At 40.9% G+C, this 20355-nt stretch overlaps 1 protein-coding gene across 1 annotated transcript in view; it reads left to right on the top strand.

Moving 5' to 3' along the window:
• LOC124286184 (endoplasmic reticulum aminopeptidase 1-like) overlaps nt 1-20355 on the top strand; it is a 49940-nt gene that overhangs the window by 21195 nt on the left and 8390 nt on the right. Inside the window, 10 exon segments of the mRNA XM_046722530.1 lie at nt 3245-3379; nt 4960-5091; nt 6657-6829; nt 7327-7409; nt 11966-12093; nt 12905-12960; nt 14011-14158; nt 15847-15920; nt 16577-16681; nt 19956-20123. Of these exon segments, the coding sequence (XP_046578486.1) occupies nt 3245-3379; nt 4960-5091; nt 6657-6829; nt 7327-7409; nt 11966-12093; nt 12905-12960; nt 14011-14158; nt 15847-15920; nt 16577-16681; nt 19956-20123 (1202 nt within the window).

Genomic DNA, 20355 nt, shown 5'->3' with positions numbered 1-20355 from the left:
CAATTATTTTCAATGATTGATTGGTTGTAATGCACTAATCATCAATTATGAGATTTTAACCAATTCCCAACACTACAGCATACATACACTGAAATCTCAGACTAAACTTGTGTTTAGTTTGGAGTGAGTGAAATATTTTCAGCCATATAGCAATTAGTGTTTTTTGTGTGTATGGGAATAGTACATTCCTATTTGTAGTGTGTATGGAATGAATTTGAAAGCTTTGAAATTTAATTTTTTTGCCTGACTGTTCAATCTTTGACAGTTAAGAAAAAACAAAACTGACGACGTCAAATATCATACAGGAATATGGCAACCATATGTATTTACATTTTAAATATTAATTGTATCTTGTCTCTGACCATTGCAAACTTCTCAGAGAGAGAAATCATTTTCAAATGTAAGGACAAATTATAACATTAAATGTACTGCAGTATAAACAGTATTCTACCATGACATCAGTAAACACTGGATTGTGATTGGTTAATTAAAGTCATTCAGAGGTATATAATCACGTTATACAGGTCTCTGTTTTCCGTGCGCAATCATACATGGTTTACGGTAATGCACTATTTTTGTCTGCCCACTAACATGGCGGACACCAAACAACCTACCGATGCATCGATAAATTACGGCGATTTTGCTGTCGGAAATTACACATATGTCTTTAAAGATGGATTTAGCGATGACGGGCTCGACTCACTACTTGCGTAAATCACAGCAATAGGTGTTTATACATACAAAAGTACTTGAGAAAGTATTGAAACAAATATTCAGTCGAACAAGATCCAAACATCGTCTGCTTTCAGAATAAAAATTCAGCAAAACAAATATGTTTACGTTGATTCTATGTTATGTCAGAATAGATCCAGCAATAGACTGCTACATATATAATTTCCGTGTTAAATTTATTATCAGCTTTTCGTCAACGATATCGCCACTGATCTTGATCCGGTAACGGAGGATGCATTAACATCGAGCGCCGAAGAAATTTTAATGCCTTCCATCGACATAAATAAACAGTTGGGTTATCAATTCAAACAAAATGATAATTTTGAAATTTGTACTGTTTCAAATTTAGCGGTAGTAAAACACAATTACAGTATCTGCGAAACCGTTCTGTTTAGCCCAACATATTTTTTTCTAAAAGTATAATATCATTGAAAAAAGTTATTTAGCTTAGTCATGATCCTCTTATCCATTACACTGCTTGATCTAAAGTAGTCTATTAAAGTATAATAAATTACCTTACCGTGTTTATGCCAGAGGTACACCCTCATGTCCTGATCCATCCTTTCGAAATATCACCACAAATCTGTCTCTTTGTCAACAGACTCGCGAACATGCCAGCGAATCCGATTCAATTTGAATTCACTACACTTTGAAGCCACTAGGTCACAAAACACTTTCCAAAATGTAGAAAATAATATCCGACGAATCGAATTTGAGCACAAAGTACACACATGAGTGTGTAAGAGTCATCACAGCTGTCGCACGCAGACGTAGAGTCGCGGAAATCGTCAAGTTGACAGGGCGCAAAATTCAACAGTATCTAAATTGATTTTAACCACGGACTCCTCGTTACAGCAAAAGCCTCCACTCTTAAATTTTGTACCAGTACCAGTAATTAGATATCAAAGACTATCTCAGTCATGCAATCAGGTTAACCTTGCTCAAACTGTCATAGGCTCTCCTGTCGCATCTTTCCAAATTTGCACGTAAATGTAAACAATGACTTCCGAGAAAAGGTCAAGGCCATGAGGTTGCTGCCATTATTCTGGTGGGGTAAGGGTCTACTGTGGAATTTTCAAATGTGAACCAAGCTTTTTAAACTTATTTGATATATGTTTTCCAACTTATCAGTTAATGATTGGTGATTGATGCATTGAGAAAACATAACGTGATTTGTTATTACTGAATCTGGAGTTTGTTAGTCATTGACGGTTTGCCACCAATCACCCCGTTTCGGGCAATGCCACTTGAGATTGGAATCGCGAGGCCAGCTTCAATGTATTGACTCGTAACCAGAGAAAGAGCTCCACCTGAAATTGTTCATAAAATTGTCATGGTAGAATGGAGATAAACTTACTGTGTTGGAAAATCAGAGGGTATATAACTTGAATTATAATAGCTCTAAATTGTTCATTTAAAACCTCACGCCACGCGTTCGGTTTTAAATGAAATTTAGAGCTATTATAATTTCGTTATATACCTCTGATTTTCCCACACAGTAGGTTTATCTCCTAATTAGCATCTTTTTGATTCTACTAACAAACTTTTCTTTTAATCAGAAGCTAGCCTGTAGCGCTTCATCCTTCTGTTCAGCTAATGTTCAGAAGCATGATATGTCTCTCCCCCTGGATGAATTTGTGCATCAACTGACACATTACTTTTTCCATGTTTTGTTTGGAAATTAATAGAAATTACAGTTTTTCTCAGGTACTCCCCACTGGTTGAAGTGTTAAAGGCACTATATAACACCCAACTTCTCTAACAATAAATAATGCATTTCTCTCAATAATACTAACTCTCAGCCCTCAGGGAAGCTACCATATAATTTATTAAAAAACCCATGCATATTTAGATTACAATATTAAATTCAAAAGTTCGAATGAATTGATGCAACATTGTATTAAATCGACTCTCGCGCACTTTAACAGCCGAACATTATTTTAAGTCATGTCCCTTGTTTACGAACATCCTACGCACAACTTGTGATTGAAACCAGTCCGGCAAACACTGACAACTCTGCGTGGGACAGTTTTCGATGTATGGAGCAATTGTTTATGTTCTATTTTTATGGCAAGTGTTCTCTGTTTGGAAACTGTTCGCCTCTGTTTCAATTATCGATTCAAGTCATAAGGGATAATAAGTCTTTTATTGCATCAATAGGAAGCTAAAGTGAGTGCATATGCCCCAAGATATATAATATAGGCCAAAATGTATGTCTGTTCTATACCCGTGAAGATCCGGGTTAAAATTGATCTTCAGTAACCCATGCTTGTCGTAAGAGGTGACTAAAGGGATCAGGCTCACTGACTTGGTTGACACATGTCATCATATCCCAATTGCATGGATTGATGCTCATGCTGTTGATCACTTGATTGTCTGGTCCAGACTCGAGTATTAACAGACCGCCGCCATATATTGCTGAGTGCGTTGTTAATCAATCAATCAATCAATCAATCAATCAATCAATCAATCAATCAATCAATCTCTATGTTAACACCATTCTATGCTCCAGCATGACCAGTTTGTGACAGAGGACCTCCTGTCAGCCATGTACCTCGACAGCATGAGCAACTCTCACGCCATCCATGTCCCCGTCGACAACCCTGAGGAGATCAATGAGATTTTTGACAAAATCTCGTACAGCAAGGTGAGCTATATATATTGCCAAGGCCAGATTTCAGTCCATAGTATGCATAGTGAAGAATGTCTTAACAGTTGGGTAGTAATAAGAAATATGGGTGTAACCCTTAAAATATATTTAAAAAATTGGTTCTCGGGCAATGGCTTTTTAAAAAATATTGTCGCGGGCAGCTTTACTTTATTTCAACCTTGGAAAGGGCCTCCCTAATAAATATTCCTTGATTTCTTCTAAGTACAATACTGGCAACTTTATCCCTTCGTGAAGATCCAGGTTAGAATTGGTCTTCAGTAACCAATGCTTGTCATAAGAGTCTACTAATGGGATCGGGTGGTCAGGCTCGCTGACTTGGTTGACACTTGTCATCGTATCCCAATTACGTGGATCAATGCTCATGCAATTGATGACTGGATTGTCTGGTCCAGACTTCGATTATTTACAGACTGCCACCATATAGCTGGAATATTGCTGATTGTCTGGTCCAGACTCGATTATTTACAGATTGCCACCATATAGCTGGAATATTGCTGATTGTCTGGTCCAGACTCGATTATTTACAGATTGCCACCATATAGCTGGAATATTGCTGATTGTCTGGTCCAGACTCGATTATTTACAGATTGCCACCATATAGCTGGAATATTGCTGATTGTCTGGTCCAGACTCGATTATTTACAGACCGCCACCATATAGCTGGAATATTGCTGATTGTCTGGTCCAGACTCGATTATTTACAGACTGCCACCATATAGCTGGAATATTGCTGATTGCAGTGTTAAATAACAAACCAATGAAACCAAACCTTCATCTAATTTGAAGCAGCTTGAAGCAGGTAACTCTTCAGGCAGGAATACCAAGCTTTCATACAATTGTAATACAGAGAATTCAACTAATGTTATTCAGTGTATATACAGTCATCCCTCGCCATAACGCGGGTCTTGGCGCTATAGCGCAGTGTGTTGCATCACAGCAGACATCGTAAGTACAAGGCTGATGGCATGTCTTTATGATTAAGTTGTCTTTTATAGGTTTTTACAATTGTTATTGTGATATTCAAGAAAACCCTGAATGTTTTTAAGCATCTGAGAACCCATAATGCAAGGATATATACAATAAACACTGTTTATCATGTTTATTGTAATAAACACTGTTTATCATGTTTATTGTAATCCACACTGAATTTTCGCTAGTTTACAAAGTGATTGACCTGAGCACAACGGTGGATTTGTTGATAGGCTATTTCCATTGACGTGAAGATGTGTTATCGCTGGGCAACTTTTTTAATGAGAGCCACGGATTACCCCGCAGTTTAACCAAATCCGCGGTATCGCGAAGAGCGTTATTACGAGGGATGATGTCTAGTATGTACAGTGTATATACTATACTACCCATCAAAAGTTAAGATTCACTTAAAGCACTCACTATATGTTATGTTGATTCCCCACATGGGTACAATGTGTGAAGCCCATTTCTGGTGTCTCCTGCTGTGATATTGCTGGAATATTGCTAAAAGCAGCATAAAACCGTACTCACTCACTAGACAGCTACAAGGTAATAAAGCCAGGTTTGCTGACTCTGTTGGTGTCCAGGGCGGGTCAGTGCTGCGCATGTTGAGGAACATCCTGGGACAGAGCAAGTTCAAGGCCGGACTCACTCACTACCTGACCATCCACAAGTACAACAACGCTCGCACGGACGACCTCTGGGCAGCTCTCCAGGATGTAAGTTACACAACTTAATCACCTGCATGTTACTGAACTTGATGATCCAATGATCAACGATGATCTGCAGATGTCTGATAACATGCTGTCATTGTTATATAATTAACCATTTTAGCTAGCATGAACAGGTGTGCAGTGTTCACGAATAGCGTCTGACCCTCTGACAAATGCGGCAGATTCGCCAACGGTCAGACAGAAGTCTACAACCCGCCGGCCCCAGTGTCTGACTGTATATTTCACAATGACTTTGACTGAAGTTGTTTTATGTGACATGAGACACTTATTTGCTGTTGATAAATCTTATGTTTGTTAATAATTTCAATGTCAATTATAAGAAATATTAAATCTTAAATGTGTGTTTAATTTTATTCTTTGGGTCCTGTGCATTTTCAATGGGTCAGACAGACATCTGAAACTTACAGGACCCAATGTCCTGTGACTTTGAAACACCATTCGCGAACACTGGGTGTGGACTTAACGTGAAGTCCGAACCTGTTTTTATGTACCTGCAAAAGCAATGTTGATCGTGAGGCTTGCTGTCATGTTTGGTCAGGCACTGACTCAGCTACTTCTCCTCTTCCCCAACCATCTCCACTACTTGCTACTTCATCTCGTATATGATCGGAATTTGATTCAATGAAGCAACAAGTAGCCCTGAAATGTCTTGAGGATATACAGAGAATCTCACCCAAGTGTCTTCTGATATCAGTTATATTAACATGAGTTGATAATGTTACAAATATCCGGGGTTTGCCGAGGCTTGTTGATATCAGAAGACACGAGGGTGAGATTCTATTTATCATCAAAAATCACTATTCATTAGTTGTCAATGAAAAATGTACATCTCTGAACATGGTACGGCCATTAGACTTGCAGTGCAGTGATGTCTAAACATTGTAATGTCATCAAGTTCCTGACATCATAGCATTGTCAGGGCATTGTACAAAATCTACTGTCAAAACAATATCTCCTGTGAGATATCATATGAACTCACACAAGCAATATCTCCTGTGGAACACAATTTTGGATGATAAAAAAGTGAAGTTGTATCATAGAGCAAGTGAATCGTTTTAATTTGCTAAAATTGAATGGCCAAATGATACGATCACCTTAGCGCTACGATTGCTTTGTGGAATGGACCACTGATTTGCAAGAAATAGACCTGAAATGTCTTGTGGATATAATAAAGAAATTGTTTCACATAACATGCATGACCTTGTCAGAGATTGTGAATGCCTTCCAGGGCTGGAAATAACTTTAAAATTGCTAGTGTACTCTGGTACAGTGGCACATGTAAAATCACTTGCCCTGATAATTTTTCCACTATACCGACCATTTTCTTTCTGATTTTTTAGATAAACAACATAATTAACATTGGTAAGTCAACTGGACACCGGTACAGTGTGATATACAAATTTGCTTGCCCGACAGAAAAAACACTGGACTCGGACGTCGGGCAATGGGTTATTTCCACCCCTGCCTTCATTGCTGACAATTGTATGGATGAATGCCATGTGTGTAGTGTTTTGTGGGACAGATCCTTCTGAGACTCGTTTGTTGTGCAGGCTAACCCGAACCTACACGTGGACATCAAGGCCGTGATGGACACATGGACCAAACAGATGGGGTACCCCGTGGTGACCGTGAAACAGACCGGGACTCTCCTCTCCCTCACACAGGACCGCTTCCTCCTCAACGCTGCTCACACTAACGATGCCGTCCCTAGCTCTGATTTCAAGTCAGTCAATAACACTTCCACACTTGTTCTCATGTATTAGGATGGGTAGAATGCATGGAGCCCATCTCTGGTGTCTCCCGCCATGATACTGCTGGAATATTGCTAAAAGCGGCGTGAAACTAAACTCACTCACTGTAATGTAATACAGTTTATTAGATATATGTGAGTGAGTTGTATTTTATGCCACACTCAGCAATATTCCAGCTATATGGTGGCAGTCTGTAGATAATCAAATATGAACCAGACAATCCAGTGATCAACAGCATGAGCTATGCAATTGGGAACCAATGACATGTGTCAACCAAGTCAGTGAGCCTGACCACCCGATCCTGTTAGTCGCCTCTTACGACAAGCATGGATTACTTAAGACCAATTCTAACCTGGAGAATCACGGGTATTAGATATATGTAGATATAGTATCTCGTCATTGCTAACAAGTATAATGACCGTATGGATAATGTTCACAAAGCTTGACTGACAGTGTGAGTTTGTTGCAGGTACAAGTGGTACATCCCCCTCACTCTCGTCACCAGCGCCGACAACCAGACTCACCAACTCACCTGGATGAACATGACGTCAGGTGAGTCACGTGTCCAACATGCTTGTGGTGTACTGGTGATGAACATGACATCAGGTGAGTCACGTGTGCAACATGCTAGTGGTGTACTGGTGATGAACATGACGTCAGGTGAGACACGTGAACAACATGCTAGTGGTGTATTGGTGATGAACATGACGTCAGGCTAGTCATGTGTACAACATGCTAGTGGTGTACTGGTGATGAACATGACGTCAGGTGAGTCACGTGTCCAACATGCTTGTGGTGTACTGGTGATGAACATGACGCTCTGGTGAGTCACGTGTCCAACATGCTAGTGGTGTACTGGTGATGAACATGACGTCTGGTGAGTCACGTGTCCAACATGCTAGTGGTGTACTGGTGATGAACATGACGTCAGGTGAGTCACGTGTCCAACATGTTAGTGGTGTACTGGTGATGAACATGACGTCAGGTGAGTCATGTGTCCAACATGCTAGTGGTGTACTGGTGATGAACATGACGTCTGGTGAGTCACGTGTCCAACATGCTAGTGGTGTACTGGTGATGAACATGACGTCAGGTGAGTCACGTGTTCAACATGCTAGTAGTGTACTGGTGATGAACATGACGTCAGGGCAGTCACAGACAGCCACTCCATGTCAGAAGCTCACTGTACTTAAAGGTGACAGTATAGCCATTGTGTATCTCCAGAACAATCTGGAGAAATAATTGTTGTCATAGTTCTCATATTTCTATCCATCTAGGACTGTCCGACAACATGCCTAACCTCTGTGTTGATTCTGAGTAAAAATAGGCCCCCAACATTTGCAGGTTGTAATTAGTGAGTTTAGTTTTACGCCACACTCAGCATTATTCCAGCTATGTGTTGGCTGTCTGTAAATAATCTGAACCAGACAATCCAGTGATCAACAGCATGAACATTGATCTAGGCTGTTGGGATACAATGACATGTGTGAACCAAGTCAGCGAGCCTGACCGCCCGATCCCCTTAGTCGCCTCAAACGACAAGCGTGGGTTACTGAAGACCAATTCTAACATGGATCAGGTGAAAGGATTTTGTGACTTGCTCCAAATATTTATCACTGGTTTGTCTTTCCCGGACTCATTTATTTAAAGCCTGTCATTAGCTAGCAATATTGACTGTTGCCAAGTGCAGTGAAAGCTAGTGCTGTAACGATAGATCGAACTATCGATGGACCGCAATTGTTGAGTCTCCGATAACAATTAATCGATGGTAGAAATGAAAAGCTATTGATGCATCGATAGTATGAGTGACTATCGATAGTTTAGTAATTGACTTCCGTTGATAAATGCGCAGCGCAAAATACAAGTAGTATCTGATTCGTTCACTTTACAATTATCCTCCCCTACAGACTTGCAGCTTCACTGAGTTTATGTTTTAACTGTTTACTTGATCTGGGTTTCAAGTGTCTTGTTTGTTAATGAAAGTGACTGAAACTGCTTCAGCTTGTTTTTATTTCATATAAACTATACATTCATTTGGGAAATGACTTCAGATGAGAAAATTCAAGGAGAGAACAAACTATCGCAATTATTATGCTGCTTTAGACTATCACTATCCCAATAGTATGTTGCAATAGACTATCGCTATAGCAATAGTATGTTGCAATAGACTATCGCTATCGCAATAGTATGTTGCAATAGACTATCACTATCCCAATAGTATGTTGCAATAGACTATCACTATCCCAATAGTATGTTGCAATAGACTATCGCTATAGCAATAGTATGTTGCAATAGACTATCGCTATCCCAATAGTATGTTGCAATAGACTATCGCTATAGCAATAGTATGTTGCAATAGACTATCGCTATCACAATAGTATGTTGCAATAGACTATCGCTATCTCAATAGTATGTTGCAATAGACTATCGCTATCGCAATAGTATGTTGCAATAGACTATCGCTATCGCAATAGTATGTTGCAATAGACTATCGCTATCACAATAGTATGTTGCAATAGACTATCGCTATCTCAATAGTATGTTGCAATAGACTATCGCTATCACAATAGTATGTTGCAATAGACTATCGCTATCGCAATAGTATGTTGCAATAGACTATCGCTATCGCAATAGTATGTTGCAATAGACTATCGCTATCGCAATAGTATGTTGCAATAGACTATCGCTATCACAATAGTATTTTGCAATAGACTACCGCTATCACAATGGTATGTTGCAATAGACTACCGCTATCGCAATGGTATGTTGCAATAGACTACCGCTATCGCAATGGTATGTTGCAATAGACTACCGCTATCGCAATGGTATGTTACAGTAGACTATCGCAATAGTATGTTGCAATGGTATGTTGCAATAGACTACCGCTATCGCAATGGTATGTTGCAATAGACTACCGCTATCGCAATGGTATGTTGCAATAGACTATCGCAATAGTATGTTGCAATGGTATGTTGCAATAGACTACCGCTATCGCAATGGTATGTTGCAATAGACTACCGCTGTCGCAATGGTATGTTGCAATAGACTACCGCTATCGCAATGGTATGTTGCAATAGACTATCGCAATGGTATGTTGCAATGGTATGTTGCAATAGACTACCGCTATCGCAATGGTATGTTGCAATAGACTACCGCTATCGCAATGGTATGTTGCAATAGACTACCGCTATCGCAATGGTATGTTGCAATAGACTACCGCTATCGCAATGGTATATTGCAATAGACTACCACTATCGCAATGGTATGTTGCAATAGACTATCGCAATAGTATGTTGCAATGGTATGTTGCAATAGACTACCGCTATCGCAATGGTATGTTGCAATAGACTACTGCTATCGCAATGGTATGTTGCAATAGACTATCGCAATGGTATGTTGCAATGGTATGTTGCAATAGACTACCGCTATCGCAATGGTATGTTGCAATAGACTACCGCTATCGCAATGGTATGTTGCAATAGACTACCGCTATCGCAATGGTATGTTGCAATAGACTATCATCGCAATAGTATGTTGCAATGGTATGTTGCAATAGACTACCGCTATCTATCAAATGGTATGTTGCAATAGACTACCGCTATCGCAATGGTATGTTGCAATAGACTACCGCTATCGCAATGGTATGTTGCAATAGACTACCGCTATTGCAATAGTATGTTGCAATAGACTACCGCTATCGCAATGGTATGTTGCAATAGACTATCGCAATAGTATGTTGCAATGGTATGTTGCAATAGACTACCGCTATCGCAATGGTATGTTGCAATAGACTACCGCTATCTCAATAGTATGTTGCAATAGACTACCGCTACCGCAATAGTGTGATGCAATAGACTACCGCTATCGCAATGGTATGTTGCAATAGACTACCGCTATCGCAATGGTGTGTTGCAATAGACTATCGCTATCGCAATGGTATGTTGCAATAGACTACCGCTATCGCAATGGTATGTTGCAATAGACTACCGCTATCGCAATGGTATGTTGCAATAGACTATCGCAATAGTATGTTGCAATGGTATGTTGCAATAGACTACCGCTATCGCAATGGTATGTTGCAATAGACTACCGCTATCGCAATGGTATGTTGCAATAGACTACCGCTATCGCAATGGTGTGTTGCAATAGACTACCGCTATCGCAATGGTATGTTGCAATAGACTACCGCTATCGCAATGGTATGTTGCAATAGACTACCGCTATCGCAATGGTATGTTGCAATAGACTATCGCAATAGTATGTTGCAATGGTATGTTGCAATAGACTACCGCTATCGCAATGGTATGTTGCAATAGACTACCGCTATCGCAATGGTATGTTGCAATAGACTACCGCTATCGCAATGGTATGTTGCAATAGACTACCGCTATCGCAATGGTATGTTGCAATAGACTATCGCAATAGTATGTTGCAATGGTATGTTGCAATAGACTACCGCTATCGCAATGGTATGTTGCAATAGACTACCGCTATCTCAATAGTATGTTGCAATAGACTACCGCTATCAATAGTGTGCTGCAATAGACTATCGCTATCGCAATGGTATGTTGCAATAGACTATCGCCATCTCAATGGTGTGTTGCAATAGACTACCGCTATCGCAATGGTATGTTGCAATAGACTATATCGCTATCGCAATGGTATGTTGCAATAGACTATCGCTATCGCAAATGGTATGTTGCAATAGACTATCGCAATAGTATGTTGCAATGGTATGTTGCAATAGACTACCGCTATCGCAATGGTATGTTGCAATAGACTACCGCTATCGCAATGGTATGTTGCAATAGACTACCGCTATCGCAATGGTATGTTGCAATAGACTACCGCTATCGCAATGGTATGTTGCAATAGACTACCGCTATCGCAATGGTATGTTGCAATGGACTACCGCTATCGCAATGGTATGTTGCAATAGACTACATTGTTTGTGTTTTAACACTGTTCTTGACAACTGATGTCTCAATACTGACTACAGGTCCTTGTCGCCAGTGACAAGGTCAGAGCATGGCTTTACTGTTTTGGGGGGTTATTTAGAGGAAAAACATAAACCTACATATATTTCATCAAAAATTCTCTATTTGCAGCTGAGACGACGGTGCCCCCAAATATCAAGTGGATTAAGGCCAACTCCGGCATGAACGGCTTCTACCGCGTCAACTATGATGCAGCCAACTGGCAACACCTTATCAAGCAGCTCATGGACAATCACAAGGTAAATAACCAACTCACTGAGCTCATCTCGACCTGACTTTCTTCAGATTAACAATTTTTGTGTAGTGGCCATAAAATGTTCAAAGAATATGTCATCTTCAAGCAGTAATGTCTGATGATTGAAAAGCACATGGAAACCATGATGTTGCCATGATGGAAACCAAATAGTTTATCATTATACATGCTCACTGGCCAGGGATTTTGGGTAGCTTCGTCTGTCCTTTGTCTCACTTGTCTTGCTGAACACATGGTTTTGAAACTGCACATATAGGAATCCTTTAACATGATATTGATGGAATATTACGCAAAGTGATGTAAAGCTGACTCACTCACTGAATCACTCTCACTTTCTCACTCACTCACTGAATCACTCTCACTTTCTCACTCACTCACTCACTGAATTACTCTCTCACTGAATCACTCTCACTTTCTCACTCACTCACTGAATCACTCTCACTTACTCACTCACTGAATTACTCTCACTCACTCACTGAATTACTCTCACTCACTCACTCACTCACTGAATCACTGTTGCTTTCTCACTCACCCACTTACTCACTGAATTACTCACTCTCTCACCCACTCACTGAATTACTCTCACCCACTCACTGAATTACTCTCACTCACTCACTCACTGAATCACTCTTGCTTTCTCACTCACCCACTTACTCACTCACTGAATTACTCTCACTCACTCACTCACTCACTCTCACTCTCTCACTCACTGAATCACTCTTGCTTTCTCACTCGCCCACTTACTCACTCACTGAATTACTTTCACTCACTCACTCACTCACTCTTCCTGTTTCCAGGTCTTCACGGCAGCTGACAGAGCAGGTCTTATCGATGACGCCTTCAGCCTGGCAAGGTAGAGTTGAGCAAACATGGACTGTAACAATTAATGGACATATCTTGTTGTCAGTCCAGTGTGTGAAATAGTCTCACAATAGTGCTGGCCAGTTGGGCTAAATTTTCTTAAAAGTTACCAACCCGTTTCAGATTTCAGATTAGTTGAATATGGTTATTTTTACAGACGTTTGATTTAGTGAAACCATTCAGGCTAGAGATATTTCAGAATCCAGGTCCTCCTGATGTGTTGCTGTCCCCAGGCCAGCAGACAGGTGGCTTTTTGACACACAGATCCAGACAGATATTTACTGATGATAAGCTGAAATATAGGTGCAGAGATGCCAACCACTCCCATTTTGGCGGAGTTACTCCGATTTTCAAATACAAAATCTGCTCTCCGATTTCACTTTAAAAAACTCCCCATTTTTTAGAGAGAAATTCTGAATTTATTTTTATGGTATACAATTTCGTAAGTCACCGGTGATATATTTGAGTGAACACGTGTAAAAGCATTCAGAAGTTTAGCGTGTGATCCTTTGGGTGTCAATTGTGTATATTGCGTGTTATTTACGATGAAGTTTCACAAAGTTTTTCCGAATGCATGTCATAGTCCGTATGAAAGTGAAACAAAATGGCAGAGCCGACCACGCGCTCACCCTCAACTCGCATCCTTTGGTGCTCAGGCCTGGCTTTCAGCCAGTCATGACTCTGTTTTCCTTAGATTCAGGGTTGGCATCTCTATAGAAACATGTTCCCAAACTGCTTTTGAAACACATTTTGCTATGAAGATCTTACAATCAGATGAGATAGAACAGTAATGTCTGGACATCTGAGCCAGGAACTAAGAATAATATACTGAGAGCAACTAATAAAGGAAACCAAGGCAATTCAAGTGCTTCCTTAATAGTTTCCAGTGTTCATCACCATCTTTGACTAGCGCTGAGGGAGGAAATGTGAGAATATTAACACTGTCATGAAGTGGTGTTCCCTTATTTGTTTCCCTCAGTATATATGACAATATTACATGATGTGGAGTATTTTAAGACACACATTGATCTGGAACATACAGGGCCGGTCTGGTGAGCCAGAAGGTTGCCTTGGACCTGACATTGTACCTGGACAAGGAGGTGGAGTATGTGCCGTGGAAGGCAGCGCTCGACAACCTGGCCTACATCGAGGGCAGGATCATCTTCAAGGAAGTATACACAAGTTTCAAGGTAGGTTTCCCAGTAATCAGGGTCCTGCTCGCTTAATATAGAACAATTTTTTATAAATAACAACTTCTTTATTTCATGAGTGCGACGTTTCGATACAGATTCTTTTACTGTTGTCAAGCAAGTGATGTTGTTCTATATTGAACGTCTCAACTTATAAAATGCCACTCAGACAAGTTATCCTGCTCGCTTGTCATGCCTGTTGACTCACATGGTTTCCCGGGCTAACTCATGCCCCTTCACGTATTATACTTAGGGCCCCCACCGCCTCCGTGGTGTAGTGGTTAGAGCGTCCGCCCGGAGAGCGGAAGGTCGTGGGTTCGATCCCCGACCGTGTCATACCAAAAGATGTTAAAATATGGTACTTGTTGGTCCCTGCCTGGCGCTCGGCATTAATGGGTACAACAAGGACTGGTCGGCTCGGAGTCAGTATAATATGTCTGAGTGGGTATTCATGCTTCACTGCGGCATGGTATCTCAGTGGGCTAGCACTATAAAACCAGCATAAGTCAGGGCTAGTACAAGCAGCCACACATACACATACACACGCATGCACGTCATCATATGAGCGAAATATTCTCAAACACAACGTTAAACCCAATTTCACCTCACCTCAAGTATTATACACCTAGGAAATGGTGATATGTGGATGGGCGGGTAGCATATAACATGTGAGATATTAATATACAATTTACTAGGGCTGCGCGATATAACCGGTTTACCGGTATTTACCGGTTCAGACATGAAAACGATACGTATTGCGATACGCTGATCGAAAACCGGTATTTTGACATGCATTCGGAAAACTTCGTAGCAGTCGGAAATCTTCGGATATTTCCGTTTTTTTTAATTGTTCATTTCCCTGTTTCATTAGTGCCAAATGTTACTTACATTTTTATTTTGTCATGATTAAAAGTTTTTATAAAAGGTTAATCAGTCATAGTGATTTTGTTGTGTTTTTGCTTTATAATCAAGCATTAACTCAATTATAAGTAGTTTTTGTTAAAAAAATAATCCTTGCAATATATTGCAATACATATCGCAATATATGCTTCCGCATCGCAATATATCGCAATATGAAAATTCTCTGCAATAAGCACCCCTACAATTTACAATTATTATGAAGTTTACAATTCCCTGGCCCTAATTGCTGAGACTGCATGATCATCATTACCCTGGATACGAGCCACTGGTACTGTTACACTACTTGAGATGAGGGGTGGTGGGGGAGCCTAGTGGTTAAAGCGTTCGCTCGTCACGCCAAAGACCTAGGTTCGATTCCCCACATGGGTACAATACGTTAAGCCCATTTCTGGTGTCCCCGGCCGTGATATTGCTGGAATATTGCTTAAGTGGCGTAAAACCAAAACTCACTCACTCACTTGAGATGAAGGTCAATGAGGGGAAAGGGATGGTGTCCATAGGCGGAGATCATGGAATTTTCAAGGGGGAGGGAGTGGGGTGGTGGGTGTTGGGTTGTTTGGAATCTGTTGGCACTGGAAATGATATTTTCAGTCTTAATCTGTTTTTGTGTCTTTTAGATTTCTGATAAGGTATTGCTTCATCTATACAACCACTAAATGTTTGAATTGTTGAATTCTTGTTCCCTGGTATGTGACCGTGACACCGTACTGTAAGAACGCGTTCCCTAAGTCCTACAACTAAGGCGTCCTGTGTAATCTTCCTTCCAGGCCTACATGCTGAAACTGATCAAGAACCGTCTGACAGCGCTGCAGTGGACCGATAGTGGATCTCACCTGGAGATGTGAGTGTAGAAGTAGTGAATATCTAGTCACCTATGACAAACTACGGATTATTTTTCTGGACAGAGTTAGATTTATAAGATTTGAGTGGTGGCCACTGGTCTTTTGTCTAAGTAGATAAATGTTGTTTCCTGATCACAAGTGGAAACAATAGATGAGTACTTAGAGAGGCAGTTCCATGATTTCGACAAAGGAGAGGTGGGTACTTAGGTAGAGAATAACCTAGGTAGAGAATAACCACCGATGTACAAGGAATTGTGGAATATCTTTCCAGAATGAGTTTATTTTGTTAGTTCCCACTGTTGGCACATAGTCTTTTATCTGGAAAAAATGTAGAGAAATTTTCTGATCACCAGGGTAGGATTTGGACAAAGAGGAGATGCTAAGGGTGCCTTTACATGTAAGCTGTACCTGTGAAGATCTGGGTTAGAATTGGTCTTCAGTAACTCATGTATTTCATGAGAGAAAAAACACAAACCGGAACTGGTAGTCAGGCTCGCTGACTTGGTTGACACATAGATCTGGTCCCCAGCCATGAACATCTGGGTACCAACAAAGAAACAAACAGACAAACAGAACATGTTAAGTGTAGACCTCTGTTACTCACCAACACATCATGTGTTAAGTTTTTGTGACTAAAGTTTACATTCACACACAGGTTCCTGCGAAGTAACATTCTCAGCTGGGCAGTCCGACTTGGCCATCAACCATCCATCGACAAGGGCAAGGAACTCTTCAAGCAGTGGGTGGAGGACCATACAAGGTAATCTCCCTTTAGTGGTGTCTGCCTTGCTCGGGACTTTGTTGTCGTCATGGTATCACCAATGTGGGGAAAAAGTTTGAAAGTTTGATATTCATGAACACATAGTGTGTGTGTATGTGTGTCTTTGATAATGTTGTTATAACGTAAGTGTTACTGATGACTGTTTTCCAAATTTATGTTTGTTTTTATCACCCCGGCATGTAATGCGAGCTTGATATAGTCAATGCCTCGTCTGTCTGTCTGTCCGTCCGAAAACCGTTCAATAGTTTTCAACAAAAATTGATAGATATATCATAACTCAATAACCGTTCAATATTTTTCAACAAAAATTGATAGATATATCAAACAGAACCTAAAGTGGTGCCTTTTGCTATTTACAGATTTTTGTCATTTTTATTTTTCTTGGTTTCCATGGAAACGTTTTGGACTTAGTCTCAAAAGGGAGGGGTGGGTTTCATTTCCGGAGCACAACACGAAAACCGTTCAATATTTTTCAACAAAAGTAGGTAGATTTATCAAACAGAACCTAAAGTGGTGCCCTTTGCTATATACAGGTTTTTGTCATTTTTATTTTTATTGGTTTCCATGGAATTGATTTGGACTTTAAGTAAGTGTCATATGATTTGTTCTTTCAAATTTGTGGGGACCGGGGGGATTTGTCATCTTCTGATGACTCTTGTATGTACATGTGAGAACAACAAAAGTAATAAGACAACAAAGATGCAGTTTAAACAATGGAAGCCAACAGTTACCTGGTGTCAATGTGTGACTGGCAAAGGACAAATGGAAGCCAGCACATAACAGTTAATTAGCGCTGACTGGACACCAACACTTAATAATACTATAATAATAATAATAATAATAATAGTGTATATTTGTAAAGCGCCAGTGTCCTCCTATTGATGCTTGCTCATGGCACATTAAAACTATTTACAGAAGAAAGGAAAATGTCAATTGTAGGCTTTAGTGAAGAAGGAATGTCATTATGACCTTCTTGAAAGTTTGATTTTGTAAGGGGTGACATGCTGAAAAATTTTCTTTCCAAAAGAGGAGTGCTGACCCTTGTTGACCTTAACAGTTAATTAGCGCTGAACAGAAGCCAACAGTTAACAGTTAATTAGTGCTGAACAGAAGCCAACACTTAACAGTTAATTAGCGCTGAACAGAAGCCAACACTTAACAGTTAATTAGCGCTGAACAGAAGCCAACACTTAACAGTTAATTAGCCCTGAACAGAAGCCAGCAGTTAAATAGTGTTGATAGGTGATGAACAGTGGAAAGCTGGTAGCTGTGATTAAATTAAATTATGGGGAATGGACAACGAGCAGATGGACTCCTCCTCTTTCTGAAGGCTGTGAACCCATGAAGATCCGGGTTAGAATTGATCTTCAGTAACCCATGCTTGTCGTCAGGCGACTAACGGGATCGGGTGGTCAGGCTCGCTGACTTGGTTGACACATGTCATCTTATCCAAATAGCTTAGATCGATGCTCATGCTGTTGATCACTGGATCGGTCCAGACTCGATTATATACAGACCGCCGCCATATAGCTGGAATATTGCGGAGTGTGGCATAAAACTCACTCACTCACTGAAGGCTGTGTCTGCTTGTTGCTTCTCTCCATCAGCATTGTCCAACTCTTCATGCGCACCAGTCACATAATGAAACAGATGTGACAGCTGTGTGTGGGCTGCTCAGGTGTGTGTTAACGATACAGTAGCTGCTGACAGCACTGCACCCACCTGTAACACCTGTTTGTTGTGACTTGTCTGGTGATAGCATCACTCACTTAATAACTGTCATGGCAACAGGCGTTATAGGATCTGCTAAACTTAGGTTCAAGGGAGCATTTCATCCAGGAATAAATATACACCTCGTAGAGAGATACAGAAACACATAAGAATATGGATCAAATATTATATTCTCTCAGTATGTATAATTAGAGTCAAGCATCATTTTAATTAATAAATTCTACTAAATATCTTTCAGTGTCGTTGTTATTTGATAATTGAATATATATGATGGTGTCATCTTGGTTAGAATTGAATTCACCGAACCATGCTAGTCGTAAAAGGCGACTAACGGGATCGGGTGGTCAGGCTCACTGACGTGGTTGACAGATGTCATCGTATCTCAATTGTGTTGATTGAAGCTTAAATTCTTGCTGTTAATAATAATAATGTGTCCATTTATATAGCGCCAAACTCCACACTAGGTATGCTCATAGCGCTAACAATCAAGGCACAGCACATTATTACCCCGGATAACCCAAGCTGCCTGTTAGGCACTAGAAGGTTATAGTCATATGACTTTTTCCACCGGGTACCCATTTTCCTGCTGGGTGAGACCCGTGAAGATCCGGGGTAGAATAGGTCTTCAGCAACCCATGTGCTTGCCATAAAAAGGCGACTATCTTGTCGTAAGAGGCGACTAACGGGATCGGGTGGTCAGTTTCGCTGACTTGGTTGACACATGTCATCGGTTCCCAATTGCGCAGATCGATGCTCATGCTGTTGATCACTGGATTGTCTGGTCCAGACTCGATTATTTACAGACCGCCGCCATATAGCTGGAATATTGCTGAGTGCGGCGTAAAACTAAACTCACTCACTCACTCACTCCTGCTGGGTGAACAGACAATTTTGAACAAACTCACTTGCCTAAGGTGAGACCACATGTGTCACATGTGCTTCGTTGTGGGGCAGGACTGATGTCCTAGAAACTCTCAGGAGTCAAGCTGCCAAACACGGTCACCCATCCAAGGACTCTCCGAGCTCGACGCTGCTTAACTTCACCGATTTGTGACCTGAGCTTTGAGCACAGGATTATCTGATTCAGACTTGATTTACAGACCGCCCAACATTGTTCAGTGCAGTGTTAAGCTACAAACAAACAAAAATTACATGTTGCCTACCATTACAGCTTCATCCTACACATGGGGAGGTGGGGTAGCCTAGTGGTTAAAGCGTTCGCTCGTCACGCCAAAGACCCGGGTTCAATTCCCCACACGTGTACAACGTGTGTAGCCCATTGCTGGTGTCCCCCCGCCGTGATGTTGCTGGAATATTGCTAAAAGCGGCGTAAAACCAAACTCAGTCAGTCATCCTATACATAAAACCAATGGATGTTTGTTCCGTATATTGCAGGCAGTGGGGTGGCTTAGCAGTGAAAGCATTCAGTCCTCATGCCAAAGGCCTCTGTTTGATTCCCTAGTTAGGTACACATCATACATTCAGGTAGAAAGTCATAACCCATTAACTGTCTGTGTTTCAGTATTAGCCCTGACCTGAAGAATGTGATCTATATGACGGGCATCAAGTACGGCACGGACAAGGACTGGAAGGCGTGCTGGAAGGTGTACGAGGAGACTAATGTGCCATCCGAGAAACAGAAGATGTTGGTGGCCATGTCATACAGTACGGACACACGGCTGCTCAACCAGTGAGTTACACATACTTGGCCTTCCCTTTCTTCCAGTATAGGTACGTCTCCTATTCTTGCGGGTTTCCTATTCTCACGGTAAACACGTTTTCTGCCGAAAATCGCCGATGCGCGACACTTAGCGGTTGTTTACATCACCGACTGGAAACTAGGAAGTCGCCCAAGTCTGTGAGTGATCAAAATCTTGCAGTGTCACGAATATTGGGGAGTTTATACCAACTTGGACATATCA

Source organism: Haliotis rubra, unplaced genomic scaffold, assembly GCF_003918875.1.
Source record: "Haliotis rubra isolate DU_JTF1 unplaced genomic scaffold, ASM391887v1 Scf378, whole genome shotgun sequence".
Taxonomy (NCBI): Eukaryota; Metazoa; Mollusca; class Gastropoda; order Lepetellida; family Haliotidae; genus Haliotis; species Haliotis rubra.
The sequence above is the reverse complement of the archived record's forward strand: the minus strand, read 5'-3'. Positions and strand labels throughout refer to the sequence as shown.